The 16086-nt window shown below is 36.8% G+C and overlaps 1 protein-coding gene across 1 annotated transcript in view; it reads right to left on the reverse strand.

The window, feature by feature from the left end:
* Window positions 1–8906: 8906 nt before the first annotated feature.
* GAD1 (glutamate decarboxylase 1) overlaps window positions 8907–16086 on the reverse strand; it is a 36895-nt gene continuing 29715 nt past the window's right edge. The window contains exon 17 of the mRNA XM_087731981.1: window positions 8907–15156. Coding sequence (XP_087588107.1) covers window positions 14983–15156 — 174 coding nt within the window. The 3' untranslated portion in view covers window positions 8907–14982. The remainder of the gene's footprint in view (window positions 15157–16086) is intronic.

A 16086-nucleotide genomic window follows, 5' to 3' on the forward strand; every position in this document is an offset into this window, starting at 1 on the left:
CACCATTAGCCTCTTTCCAGCCATGCTTGAAACAATACATTGTTAGCTCAGAGAAAGCAATCTGCTTTTGCCTCAGGAAAGGATCTTTTTAGTCTTTGTTATATTTTGAGTTGTTTTCATCCCTGACATGTTCTATGAAAGCTTCCACAACTGGGTATTTCTTAAGCTATTTTTAATCCCCTCTTCAGAAAAAAAACCCCAACACTCAACTCCTTCTCTTTTATCTTTTCTTTCCCTGAGAAGTCTTTTGTGATTTATTTTCTTCTGCCCCAGTAGCTGATAACTTCTTTTCCTTCAAGCCTCGAGGAGAAGGATTCTTTTATCTTCCACAACAAGGAAATATATTTTTTGAGCAAAAGTAGGATCTAGGTTTTTGCTGTTATTTATCACATCACTGAGACAGCAAGATGCCTCTACTGGGACCTTGTGAACGTACTTCATTTATTTTGAGATTAGATTTGGAAGTTTGAATGCAATCAAACAAACTGGTAACATAAGATAATACATGCCCCAGGAGTGGTAATCCTCTATTGTGGCAATCCTCAAATAACTACCTCAAAATCCCAGTAAGAATGCCACTTGATAGCATTATGCTGCGGGTAGAGTTTGTTAAAGCCAGAGGACCTTTCTCTTAATGAGTTGTCACTGGAGGGAACAAACAAAATTGGTTAAGAAGAGAGAGAAAGCTTGGGATATTATCAGATCCGATGAGCCTAGCCATAAAGCAGTGTCATCCCAATGACCCTGCCTTTGTCCTCAAAGATTTGACTTTGTGTCCTCTCACATGTGCTAACGGGAGCAGCTAGAGGCTGGAGTCGAGCTTAATCCTTCCTTTGCTGGCTGTCGGAGTGCTCTGGGCACCATTTCCCAAGAGGAAATGTTACAGGACTTTCTGAGAGAATTAGCAAAACCAATAAGTTTTAGAAAATGTGTCAGAAGCTACTTCCACAGCTACCTAGATATGTTAAACTAAATCGAAGCATAGCTCATGACAAGATACACCGCCCCTGGATAGACATTTATTCCACGTGGTTTTCCATTTCACTGCAGGCAGATGGAGCTCTCTCCACTGTCTGCAGTGTCCCGAAGGCAGCAGCAGAGGATGTCACCCATGTGTTGAGCTTAAGAATCAAATGAGCAGTTTGTCATCTGAAATCACCGCACTGAAAGCCAAATGACACAGAACAATACTGCTTTTCCGTGCGGCTGACAAGAATGATTCAATGGTCCTCGCTAATGCCACCTGCTCGAATGCTTTTCTCAGCAAGCACAAAGTTTGGGAGACAGGAGCTGCTGAGCCCAGCTGGGTCCCACTGGGATGTGCTGGAATACGTTTTATTTATTTTGAGATGAGGTTTGCAGGTGTCAGTGCAATCAACGGAATTGGTGATTTAGTGTAATGTACCAGCTGTAACGACCCAGCCAGTTTCTGGAGCTGCCCCTTTACTCCTGCTGTCACTGGCTGTCCTCTTGCTCTTCTGGGCAGAGCACCATTAGAGCTGAGGGGCTTGAGTCCCGCAAGGATCAGAGTATCTCTCTGAATGCAGGGACTAGCTTTTAATTTATAACGCACTGTGAAGAGCGTGGTGTTATTCTTGAATCTTAACCATTAGAAGGCTTCTTCCTTACCTACTTGTAGGGGTAGCATTTTGCCATGTGTTAGAGAGAACTATTGAACAAAAAGCATTAATTTGGACTTTCAAAGATGTTTCTGGAGGATGTTTTATCTGTTTTCAGGAAGACAGATACCACTTACCAAGTGTATTTCTTTGAGTGTCTTGCCTTAATATGGCCTTAGATCCAGTGAACTACAGGATGTTCCACGTGGCTTTGAAATCCCATCACAAACTTGAATGTTTTCCTAAGCCCAGGATGGATCCCAGCTGGAACAGGGATCTGGCCTGAGAAACTGCTAAGAAAGATGCGGCAAAGCAACATCAAGGACAGGAAGAGTTAAATGGCTGAAGAAAATTGACAACAGATGATCATTTTGGATTTTTTCCTCCTTGAGTCAGCATGAAGGGGGAAAAAATACAGTCACCGAAAGAGTCTAAGAAACAGAAGCACAGAGGAAATTGCTGCGGCCAGGAAAGGAGCAGAGGAAAGGCAGTTTACCCACTGGTTTCGATGGAAGCCACAGAACTGCTTAGAAAAGGAACAAGAGTGCTGCAAGAGTCAGAAATTGCAGGAGTTGAAGGAGGCACAGGCTCACAGTCACGGGCCTACCTGGGAGCAATTCTCAGAGCCTGGTCTCAATGCGAGCTCTGTCCTCGCCCAGATGCCTGTGTGCAGTTTTCCTCTCCTGGCCTTCCCTTCAATTGCCTTCTCTCCAACTACTCCTTCTCTTCAATGACCACTGAAAGCCTAGTAGGAAACACAAAATCTACTGACTGGGGGCTGTACACAAACTTGAGAGTTGTATTTTTTCATATTAAAATATTAAAGGCAGTGGGACTCTTTCCATTACAAATCTCCATTTTGTATAAACAAATTTTGTCTGTTAAAATATACAATGTAAGATTTGTGGGGGTTTGCTAGCTCATTTCAGTTTTACCTTCTTTTTCCTCCTTGCACCCTCCCTGGTAAAACTGGCTACTCCCTGTTGCTCAGGCCTTAAAATGTCCCTCATGCAGACACTTAGCTGGGAAAATGGGAACTGGAAAGCGGCAGTTCAAAAATCTGATCAGTGCAAAATGCAGCCAGAATGCAAAGGTACACAGACATCTTGGAAAAGCGGTTCTGATTTGTTACAGCTGTTTCTTTTTTTTTTTTTTTATACACAACTCATTGACCTAACTCTATCATAACGAGAAATAGCGGTATCAGAGAGCTTTTTAAATAATTACTGTGATACGGTAACAGTTCAGAAAATCCCACTCCGTTCAAAAAAATACCGGTTAGTTTCTAATTCCCTTAAAAAGTCATCATTTGCAAAGTGTTTAGTGCAAAGTGTTAGCAAAGCTGTTGAAACAGCTCAAAACCCAACAACTTTAAAAACAGCAACACAATTTTAAAAGACTGCCTTAGTCAATACCAGTCATTCATGAAGTAGTCCAAGCACATCAGCCACAGAGGACCCCATCACCCTACCTGTTTCATATTTTCTCTGTTCTTAGGGAACCCCCTGACTCAATAGAAGAGTGTTCTAATGGTTAACACCCATCAAAAATATTAAAATTATTGCAGGGAATAATTTTATTTCTCCACTGTAAATATACAATATAATTCTTTGTCACCTGTGAGATATTTCCAGCATGTTTAATATTATATTGGTTCAGGCCAAATAAATATAAATCATTAATAGAGCTAAATCTTGGAATTTGACTCTTCTGATGTCTGGTAAGGGAATGGAAAGATTTCATTTTGGCTCCTCCCTTTCTTCTGTGTTTCTGCTTGTTTGTTTGGGTTTGTTTTTTTGTAGATATCTATTTAAGACTTCACTAACCAGGTCTCCCTCCCAAACCCAAGTGGAATAATCTACTCCCACTTCCAGGTATGTGCTAAGACTTCTCCATCACATACAAAAGGAAAACAGGAGACACCAGAGATCAGGTTCATTCTCATTCTTCATCCTTGGAGATATTCAAAAGCAATCTGGACTTGGTCCTGGGCAACCTGCTCTGGGTGGTCCCATTTGAGTAGGGGGCTTGGACAAGATAACCAGTTTGTTCACAGAGGAAGTGCAGTGCCCACCATTCTTATACCATTACGTGCAGCTGTACCACAGCAGCAAAGTTTGGCAGGTTAAAGTTGTTGGGTGTTCAGCCATGAAATATGAACCTGTTGTAACTGGAAACCCAGGTGCAGGCTGACAAAAGGGATGCAGAGCATCTCCTGTGGTCACCCTGGCCTCATTTTCCCCCAAACCAGTCTATTTCTTCTAGTGTAGCCATATTCCTTGTAGAACCAGAACAGTACACCTGCTTCTAGTCCATTAAGTTTGGCCCTAATTTTCCTTTGTGTAATTTCACTAAAATTCAATAGAATTACACTGGTGTGAAGTCACTATTTTGTTTTTTTTTATGTTAGGCTCTAAACTACCTCCTTATTTATGCTGTTAGGTCTTAACCTGTTAGAGAGCCATCAACAGATTACAACCTAACTGCATAAATTAGGAATGTAATTTGTTGATGGCTTCCTGTTTTGTTGTTGATGCTGTTGTGGTTTTTTTAAATAGCAATCCACTAAATCCCAGGAATTACAGTCAACTGCAAAACAATTGCAATCATTACTGAACCAGCTAAAAAAGCAATTCAACAGCTGCATCTTCTAAAATGTTACTGAGTCCAGAGACCAACAAATAATACAGGCTCATAATACTAGCTACAATTACGCTGTAGCTTATAGAGCATGGATAACTATGAATTACATGATAAAGATCTTCAATTTATAAGGTAGTTTAAAAGTTATTTGTAGCGTGTAGTGTATAATGAAAGAAAGTGAAACCAAATGATGGCTAAAATCTTTCTAGCATTTTATATATTTTCATATGTATATGGTTTAGATCTATTATTTCATATTGTTTTCTTTGCTTCTTATAGAATAACTGATCAAGATACTGGGTCTGACGCAGAGACATGTATGTATATACACATACAGTTCTCCATGAGAAGATCCTGCATAACTTGCTATATAAAAGCTTTTCAAGCAGTAATTGATTTATTTTAAAAAAAAAAAAAAAAGGTGAAAAGGTGAGCGTTACTTGGTTTTGGTGGACAAGAACCTACCAGATCTCATCTCCCATTCACAACAAGGCATAAAAGCCTGATTTTATAGTGTAATAGGGAAACGGGCTTCCATTTTTCTAAATCCTTGGTATTCCTTGTTGTAACTGCTGAACAGCTGCCCAGATTCTTGAATTTGCATTTCAGAGAGCACATCAGACCGAGAGCAAGTAGAGACGGAATAATCCGTTAGCTCACATTACTTGCTTCTACAAGTCATTGCAACAGTTTTCTATACAGTATATTTTCCACTGTTTTGCTTTGCCCTTTGGCATTTCAGATTATTTTAGTAATGAAACTTGCATTATTAGCCTAGAAAACAAACACATAATTTGATAGACATCCGCACTATTAGAAAATTAACCTGATTTAAGATAGCTAAACGTAAGTAAATGAAATGGGTAGAAGAAAACTTTATCTCTCTACACAATTCCTCTTTGCACCCTTTGCTGAGTGATGTAGATGGTCAAAAGTGCTTCTAGTACCTATGGATGTAATGAAAATTACTGCTAGAAAAACCCTGTGCATTTAAAATTATATAAATAAGCAGTTAGGGACAGGTAGATATTCACATACATTTCAATGACAAATGTATTCTTACAAAACAACATGCTGTAAGCTGGTATCTATTTCATACTACATGCAGTGAGTGTCTCTTAATCAGTGTTGATTCTGTTATCAATTTATTTCTTGGCTTCTTCTAATATTTTACCACTTTGTAAATTATTCAGCCTGAAGCGTGTTGTATATTTGCTTTTTGCCTGCTAGGCAATTTTACTGTTTTGAAATTGGCCCTGTGTGACTCTTCTTTGGCATACCACCACCAATCATTTTCTCTCTCTTTCCCCCTTCCATTTGTACCTGAGAACCCCACCAGAGTTAGAGCGTTTGAATTAGTTTTGTTTTCTTGTGTTAGGAGAACCTCGCAATCTACTCTTCCATTCAAAGGTAGGTGTAAAAGACTGGTTTGGTAGCCCAGCAGAGCAGCTTTTCTTGTACACTCTCTCTCTGACACACACGTATTTGAAAGCATCTGTTGATCCATTGGAAGGATGAGCAATATGCAATGCTGGGAAGATGGATATGCAAAGCATTATTTACTTCTAAAATTTTGTGGATGTCCTGTAAGTGAAGAATAATTTGTTGTTGCAAGCCTAGAGATGTACATTTATATATAAATTATGCTCATTTAGAAATTATCTAGGTAGGTAGACAGATGAATTAGTAGTTCACTACATAAACCCCCAACTCGGGACACAATCCCAAGTAAGGGCCATTTGTTTGCTGAAACTCTTTTAATTATTTTTGCTAAAAGATTAAAGGGAAAGAGGCATTCCTGTTGTAAATTCAAGTCATGTACATTTTTCTGAGTACCCCAACCAAGTCTCTATGGTGTAATCCAGTGATTTCAGTTCCTTCTTTTGACCACTTTGCCAGCTTAATGGAAACAGCTCTGGGCTGAGCTACAGAGTAAATGAAAGAGTTGGCAAATTCCCCAGAGACCCTCCATTCCACCTCTGGACGGCTTCCAGAACACCAGCAATTGTACAATTATAGCAGCATTCTATATAGAAAATCAACATGAGTTTTGAAGTCATTCAACAATAGCGAAGCATAATTATTTACATTACAGTCACAGAATTTCCGGGAGGAAAAAAAAAACCATAACCTAAAATGAGGCTTTTGGGGAAGGCAAACTGTAGCAATTACTGGCCTAGTAGCGCTTTTTAAAGTAATGTTTATGTATTCAAAAGGAAGAAATTTTGTTGGGTTTTCTTTAAACTGCAATGCTAGCTCTAATGCTGCAATCAGAGTCTGTGCGTACTCACTTAAGAAAGCAGAGGGAGCTGTCTGCTGGCAATTACAATTCTCACTGCTAGGGAGCCAGGTCACAAATTAGCAATCTGTGACTTCTCATCATATCTTGCAAAAAGACAGGCCTCATATCCTTGGGAAGACAAGAGAATATGCATTGCTTTATACTGTAAGATAGAGCTGATAATTAATTTATACCTACAGAATAATTACATTTCACTAGGACTGAGTAAAAACAATAAAAACTTCTCACTAATATAGGGTATTTACAGCAGGGAAACTAAACCTGGTTCTTTTGCAGTGGGGGGGAAAAAACCTCTTCTTGAAAAATATGCAGAATAATTGAAGAGCCATGATGATGCAAAATAGTATAAAGAAATATAATAGCCCTGAAACATAACATAATCAGGTACAAGTAATATACTTTTAAAAAGTGAGACCGAGATAAGTGAATGCCCCAAGTTATTGCAGCAGCATACCTACCGACAAATTAAAACAATGGGTTATTAAAAGTCATAGTTACAATGAATTAGTAAAAGTCATATTTTCCACAAATAGGAAATCCTGCTGTAATCAAAACCACTATGGTTCTTTGGTTCAGCACTGTCAAATCCAGCACGTAGAGGTCTCACCCCATTGCCCAGTGAAGCTGTACTCCTTGGGATAGTCAAGAGCTGTGCTAGTGCGTTTAGTGATTGCCAGTGCCTCGCCTGTGGCAGAAGAGTGAATTAGCTGAAAGAGACAGTCAGTAAGGGCCTTTTCTTCAAAGGGTGCTCACAGCCAGACATTGCAACAAGGAACCATAAAAAACTGAAAGTAATGGAAAGAAAGAGTTCATCACATAAAATCCAGCGGTCAGCCTGGCCCTCTGCCCACAAGCACAAATGTCAGTCTTACCCTGCAGGCAACCTTCCCGAAAGTAAAGGAAAAAGCTTAATTGAGATTAATGGCCTTTTTTGCTGGGGCCCAGGGAAAGTCCTCATTAATAAGGCAACAGGTTGAACAGCGAATATAATTTATAATATGTGCAATCTTTAGAAAACATAAAAAGCACTGACCAACATGACACCGAGTGAGAAATGTCTTAGGCTTTTCTCACTTTGCTTCTTAGAGACACTTTTACCTGTCCAGTTTAAAGTTAGCATTCAAGTTGGATTTTTTTTTTTTGAAGGTCAATATGCTTCCTTTACACACCACCATTATCCAGACTCTTGATGATGTCACACCAAGCAGATTCGGCTTCACATCAGCTTACATTTTGGTCACAGATGACAGGCTTCTGTCAATCTAAGTTAAAGTAATTGCACTTACATTTGTTGATTTTGCTTGTAGTGACATTTTTCTAGGCTTTCTTGAAACGTTAAACTTTTAGTTTTCCTCCATCTCCTATCACCTGCAATGATCTTACGTATTTTTGCTCACACTGTTGTGGGAAAACACCTTTCCATATAAAACAAGGCCAAAAAATTTCACACAGTAATGCCTGCCTCAAACCAACTGTTCTCAGATGAGCTAGACTGGTATCCTGTTAAAAGGTATATTATATAAGAATTTCACACGATAGAGATTTAATCATTCATGTACATACACAACACACACACATACTTTCAAAGGTAAGAGAAAATAATTTACTATTTCCTTCATTACATACTTGTTTAATGTTATACTTCAAGAATCTTTGCAGATGTCCTGAAAAGTCCTACACAAAACGGTCAACATCATGCAAGACTTCATTTTTTTCTAATACACACTGAGTATCTACAAGCACGTGTCCTTGTGTTTTATATCAAGAAATATAAATACACTAACAAATACACATATAAAGTATACTTATCCAGTCTGAAATAATTATATTCAGATGCTAAACAGATTACCTAATAAATAGCAGAAATAAATCAAGGTGTGTAATATTTTATCTTCAGATTTTTCTGTTATCATCGTTACTAAACAATGCTCCACTTTTCCTCAGTGGATAGATCTATTAAAACAGAGAACCAGATTTTTTTCTTTCTTTGCCGGGTCTACTTAAAAACTTCTGCTTGCATCTTATCTTTTATTCTAACCATAATTTTAGTTCTGCTTTGTCCAAAAGTCTGATTCTTCCAAATGCTCTGATGAAACCCAAATCCTTCCATGTTGTGCAGCCATCCTTCCTTTTAACCTTTGCTTTCAGTCAACACTTGCATCTTCTCATTTCCTCTTCACTAGCTTAGTTGCAGTTCTTGAGTGAGTAGTACTCCCGATTCATGTATCATCACCCTAAGCATAACTGTCACAATTTGCAAATTATAAAACACTAAAGAAGAAATTCAGGCAGATATAATTCTGTTGACCGCAGTGAGCTGTACCTAACTACAAACAGTCTCATCGTGGTCCCAACATTTTATTGAACAGTCTGTATGTAAGCTGAACATTCCTTAATACTCACACATGATACAATCATCTTCCATAATTTTTAGTGCTTTACATTATGGTATTTGCATGCTACACTAATAGACTTAATAAGTTTCTTTGCAGCATGTATTTTCCTTACACCTAGTTTGCTGCATAAAATTCTTTAACTTGGAAAGAAAACTGTTCTTAAGAAAACTCATCCTCCTTGAAGGATGCTCATCCTACCCTAAGGCAATCAAAATCAAATTTGTTACATACAGTTAAAATCAATGACAGTTCTATGGATAATGCATAAAGCAGTAATTAATCAGAATTTGGCTATATCATGAAAACAATAATATAATACTTTTATGAATTCAAAATGTACTCTTATTTTTCAATATATTTGGTATACCAAAAAAAAAAAAAGAATTAAAAATATTTAAACTCCTATAATAGAGTGGCAGGTTGCCCCAAAATATGGTCTAGAATCGAAAATTTTTAATCACGTTTTTCATGTTATACATGATACATATCAAGTATATATCATGCATAGATAGGTAAATCACGTGCCAAAAGCTTTGCCACAAAAGCTTTAATTCATACTACATTTACACAGGGAAAGACTTGTGTTTTGTAATTATTATGCTTCACTCAAATCCAATTAGGGGAAAAAAGGTGTTTCCCTGAAGTTATGGCATTCTTATAAATTTTACGTTTCAACTGTTTTATGCTCAAACTCAGTTTCTGGTGTATTTTAAAACATCTATGATTCTATATGAAATACACTGAATTTGTTTGATGTTACTGCATTATGCATAGCCTTTTTTTAGAGAACAGAAGAATTTCAGTATTTTTTCCTACCTCAGACATAGTGTGTCATTCTTTTGTTTTACTAGGAAATGGTCTTTCATTTCCGAGAATGGGAAAGATTGATTCATGCAATCAGCAACAATGCTCCCGTTGACTTCTGTGGTGGCAAGATTAGGCTTCCTTGTACACCTTTACAAAGTTATTCTTACAAAACATGTTTACTTTACTCACAAAATAAAGCTGCCAATATCTCATTTATTTGTGTTTCAAGGAAACATTTTTACTGTAAAAGACTCTGCATTGTAACGCTTAATACAAAGTGGCTGAACAAAGATACCCAGTTCTAACTGACCTCCGTTAATACTCACAGATTTTCTGCTATGCAAACTTTAAATGCTTTTGCAGTCAGGCACCCAGTATCCTGTAGCACCGATGCACAGTGTATTGTCCTATGACTGGGAGGGCTCCTTTTTGCCATCTCTGTATCGTTTCTTGCCAGACAAGCACAGAAGTGCTGAAACATAACACTATTCAAAACACCTTTAGGCCTGGTCCTGTCCTGCATTTTTTTTACATACAGAAAAGTACTTTTTCAGTCAAGTAGGTTTTTGATTGCTTAAAAATATCCTAGTTCTGATTGTGTGCAGATTTAAATGTGCTTAATAAACAAACACTGAGATCAACCAGTGGCATTGAAAAGTGTGCAAAGTTAAGCATGTATTCAAGTCTTCCTGGGAGTAAGACCTGTGTTACCAGAAATAAGTTTTATAAATATATCCACAAATTAAATAGCAGAGCTTTTACCACAAGAGCTTGATCTTATTCTTTTTACCCATTCCAAAGTTCCTATTTACTTCCTTGAGTCCTCTGTGTAAGTTGGATGAGTATTTCAGAAACCACACAAACCACCACACAGAAATATTTTTAGATTCTCTATTTTTTAGCATTTCTACACAGTACAAATGTCTTGACAACCCTGTTCAAACTGACCAATGTTCAGAGCTTGGCGTTCTTTCTCAGTCTGTGTTGGTATAAGCTCACATTCAATTCACAATTAAAACTAAATAGTAGCCTTAACATTTGCCTTCCTGTTTTTAATGTGAGGGATAATGTTGTATGGCTTTTGTCTCATATTCTTAAGGAAACAAAAGAGCTCATGAAAATTATATGAGACAAATTAGACAGTTTTAAGATCGACTTTTATTGAAAAACTAAAACTGCATTGCATATCTTCTTTATAACTTCGACATTTCTTAAACCACAAAACAGAGATTCTGTTTAAAAAAATCTCTTCATATTTGTCACCATTCAAAAAACAGATTATGAACTAAGTCAATGATGATTTTAAAAACCTGGGTTATTCCCAAGGCCCCTGGTTCCGTCTGTCTGTTATGAATGGTAAAATCTAACTATCTTCTCTAAAAGTACCTTTAATAATACTATCAGTTTTTTTCTCATTCAAATCAACAGCGGCCATTGATTTTTATCCAATGGTCAGTCTTTTCCAAATAAATTACCCCAGTTAATAAGCACTGCAGCTACATGTTCAGCTAAGACCTTGCCTATTGTTTATTTGATCTGAATTCACCCACACAAAATTACAGTGATTGTCCATGTGATTTTAAAGGCAAAATTGCTACCTTAGAGTACATTTTAAACCTCAGAAAAACAAAGTTACTCACCTGGAATTGCAATGTTTTGAATTAGTCAACACTTCTGTATATCCATACTTCCTGATCTCTCACAGTCAATAGTGTATGGATTAAGAAGCAGGAAAATACCAGGTAAGCTTTTGTCTGAGAAGCTCTAACATATTACTCAGATGAAAATTACCTACTGAGAAGAAAACACAAATGAGTTTTCTCACCGATGACCGTAAATGCTCTGCTAAAAGCAGCTAACCAAGTCAGAAATTAATACGAGCCCTATGTCTGTGGAAGCAGGTACATGCAATAGGGAAACACTCCAGAGTCTGATATTAGAAGCTTTGCAAATATCTAATTATGGGTATCATCTGTATAAAGACACAACACTGCAGAAAGGCAAGATGAAACGCAGAGGCTGGGAAGATAAATTTGAACCCACTGTCTTTAGAGAAAACACCTCTGTGATAACTGCCTCACTTCTGAAACAGGCAGGAGGAGATCGATTATTCCCACCTAGCTGCAAACCATCAATGGCAATAGGTAGAACCTCTGATGCTTTTGACCTCCAAAACACAAGATACTCTATTAAATGAAGAAGCAGAAATTTTAGCGAGCAAAACATTGTATATGTGCTGAAGAGATCTAAATCTATTTCTGACTACATCACAGGACTGTCCAAGGTTTGCTGTATGAATGCCAGTAAGCCGTATTATGGTCTTTTCTATAGTTTTGTGATCAGTTACATCAGGACAATTCTCTTTACCTGGTTTGTATGGTTCTAGGAGATATAACATTTCAAATACAATAAATTATTATTAGAATATTGAGATGATCTGGATACAAGGTCCATGAGGTTAAAATATTAAGGTTAGAGGATTAAGGGTAAATTGGGATCTTTAGTAACACTGTTGCTGAAATATCTTGACTGGGGAGGTGGAGGAAGTCAGAAATTCCTACCTAAGAACTGATTGAAGAAATCACAAGGACCATGGTGCTGCTTTGTGTGGAAGATGTAAAATCCCCTAGTGAAGTTAGGTCAGCAGTTATACATCTTTGCATTGATTATACTAGTTCATATTGTTTCTCACAAACAAGAAGGACTGAGGAAAATCTCAATCTTCTGCAGCTGCCCTTTGAATAAAGTAAAACTGTGACAAAGACCAGATTTCAGGCAGAAGCCTGTAAATTGAAATGTGACACGTACTTTCTCTTCAAAACAAACTTCTTTCTGTACTCTAAAAAGAGCTCTCAGTGAGAGGCCCTCTAGTTTTGATGAATAGCTGATATCTATGAAGAACAGCATTCAATATTATGGAAGTTGGTACTGAAGTCAATGTTCACACTGACTACTTCTGTACTGCAAGCCTCAGGTCATACAGCATGGATGTTTACATTAAGAAATGTTAAGTGTTGAAGACATGGTAAGATATCAGGGTTATAATTAAGGAAGATTGAGGTTTAAGATCAGAAAGGCAAGAAACCAACTACACTGTCTTGAGGAAAACAACCTAATGAAAGAAATACCGTACTGGTGAGATTACTGGGGGGTTTCATGGCATAAAAGTAACGATGTAGATAATCTTTTGAAAGTCATACTCATAGATCTAAAAGACAGTGACAAATTTATAGTAATTTTTAGATTCAGCTCAAATAATTTAAGGTTTTACAGAAGGTTACAGAAGACGGATAAGCAATAGTCCTATGAAAAACTGGAAAGGCTGTACTATATGATATGGCATTTACCATGACAGCTTCTTCTTTCTCCCTGCTCTGACCCAGCCAAAGATGTGAGGCAGCATCCTCAGAAGACAACCAGTGGGACCTGCAGAATGGAAATCTCTCCTGGCTGTAGCTGTCCTTCCACAGGACCGAAGGGGGCCAGAGAGGCTGAGGATACTTCATAGCATGACTGCATTTCACTGAATGTTTCTAAAATAATTTAATTTTATTACTGATTGGGGGGGAACCATTAATTACTGACTTGCATAGAAGATAGCCATAGAAGCATGTATGAAAAGATTTGAAATTAGCATATTCCATTTATCACCATGACAGTAACTCAGTAGACAGAGGATTATTGAATCCTCATTTTGTTCCACTACTCTGCTTCCAGTATGGAGTTTTCCACTCGGTAGTATTGATTATCTCATGATTAAAACTGAACAAGCTACAGATGACTCTGGTGTCTATTCTCTGAAAAGTCTAGCCAGTCTAAACTGTTGTAACAAGCCAGCTGTATTTAAACATTTTGAGATTACTTTGGGGTTTATTTATTTTATAAGCTCCAAACACATAGTGAATTACATTTCACGAAAAGAATGATGCTGGTTAAAACTCCCACAGAAATGCTATAGACCTTCAAGAATCTTCCCACAGAATTTAGTTAAAATGGTCATAGAGATTAGACCTGAAATACAACTCAAAAACAGGGGCCTTGGTTAGCAACCAATATTCACTAGAGAAGCATTCAGAACACTGAACAGTCTGACATTACAATAAATAAAACTGAAAATTCTAATAGATTAAAGGGATCTTGTCATTTGACAGTCTATACACAATGTTAGAATTCCTTATATTCAGTGAAATTATCTGTAAGTTATTATTTTAAGGGCACTAGGATTTAAATGAAAGTGTCAACTAATATTTTTGTATTTTTTTCTTTGGCTCACAAAGACACTAAAATACCATAAACATTATTTAGAACTTCAATAATATATAAATAGGATACATTACAAATGGAAGAAAATACAAGACAACTCTTCAGCATGGTAAATCTCTGCATATAAATAAGCAAATATTTCATATACCTACAATTCAACAGTTATCTTGCTGTAAAACTATTACATTTAAATCCTTTTACACAAAGTCATTTAACAATAATATACACAATCTACACAAATTAACCTCTAAAAATACAGCAATAATATACCTGTTACAATGACTCTGCTACTGTTATCCCCTGATGTGACACTAAAGGGGAAATACAACTATTTTACTCGAAGGTGCTGTTAGAGATTGCTCTTTTGTACGTGGAAGAAGCACCAACAATAAGATTTAATACTGTTATACATTTTCTTTAGCTCCTAAGACTCTACATTTTAGAAATGTTTCTATATGCCTATTTTTACCTGGCAGAAAAATCTGTAGCACATTATCCACATCATTAGCTGTTGAAGGAAAAGTTAATTGTCTTAAAGTGGAAAACATGCTGTGGCTTAGATCTAAGTTTATAACCACTTTATATATATATATATATATATGCATATATATATATAATTATATATTTATTTATTTATACTGTACATATATACTGTGCAGAGTTCTTAATTTGCTATTTTCATACTTATTAATTTCCTGCTGACTACAATAAACAAGACCAATATAAGAGTCGATAGTACTTCAACTTCAAGATAATACATTTTCCCTCAGTAATATGATCTACCAATACATATATGTTTCAGTAGCCTATAGTTGTTTTGTTTAAGGATGTCTTAGGAGATTGGAACTTACAGAAAGAGAATTTCCTTAAAACATGTTCTGCAGAACTGGGTTAAAAAAATAGCCAGTGCTGGAAAACAGTGAATTAGAGAAATAAATAAGTCAACCACTGACTACAGCTCCTGCCCCAATCTCTCTATTTCCTCAATGAGGAAATCAATGTCAGACTTAGTTGCTGCTGGGTTTGAGATGACCATTCGGAAGAAGTTGACTTTATCGCCCTGAGGCTGATATCCAACCATGGTAGTACCTGACTCCATCATCAGTGCTTTGATTTTCGGTGCCACCTTTATCATTTGGGGGGAAAAAAAAAAAAAGAAAAGAAAAGAGAGAGAGAGAAATGTAAAAATTTTATCCTTTCTTTGTGCATCACAACATTTCTTACTTTGGAAAAAATAAATGGACAGATCAGAAAGGCACTAGTTTTTATAAAAAGATCTGTAAGAGAAAAAGCTTGAAAAACTGAATATATAGGACTGGATATTTAAAGGAAAAATTGGTAACAATAATATCCATCTTTTTGATTAATAGACTAATAGCATCCTAGAGTATTCACTATGTAATAATTATATGTATTAAGTGTACATGTCATTTCTCTGTGCTGAAGATTTTGTCATGAAGAAATATTTTCAATCTTTTTATGAAAACCTACTCCAGAACCACCTTTTTGAGGGTAACGGATGTTTTCCATGAGAATATTATGTATTCTCAAAGTCATTTTCCTGGGGGGGAACAACGATGGAAATTTTTCAACAAGATCTATGTCATAAAGAATATTTTCTGTTAGCGTAAGCCATGGAAACCTTCCAGTAGTTTTGCAGTACTGAGCATTTACTGCAATCTCACTTTCTCACTTTAATTTACAAGGAATAATGTTCTGACAATCTTAATATCTTGTATTGACTGAGCCCAGTTTTGCCATTTCTTTCTCCTGCTCTACTCTCTGCCAGCCAAGGTCAGATGTCTGGCTCTTTTGCTGTTTTGTAGGATGCTTTATAATGTCCTCTAACATTTAACAAGGTCAAGTCAAACATTTCATCCTTCTTCCCAGTCTTATCTATCTTCCTCTTTTCTCTCTTTTTTGGCAATTTCTTTACCTAACATGTCACTGGGTTGACCCAGGAATTTCTATTCTCTTCTGTTCTGCACCAATGTAGTGCAGACATAAAATCCTCTACAAAACTTCCCAAGTTTGCTCATTCTTCTCCCTTCCCAAA

The sequence above is a fragment of the Nipponia nippon genome, unplaced genomic scaffold, assembly GCF_047370975.1.
Source record: "Nipponia nippon isolate SJK-2023a ecotype South Korea unplaced genomic scaffold, ASM4737097v1 scaffold_5, whole genome shotgun sequence".
Classification (NCBI taxonomy): domain Eukaryota; kingdom Metazoa; phylum Chordata; class Aves; order Pelecaniformes; family Threskiornithidae; genus Nipponia; species Nipponia nippon.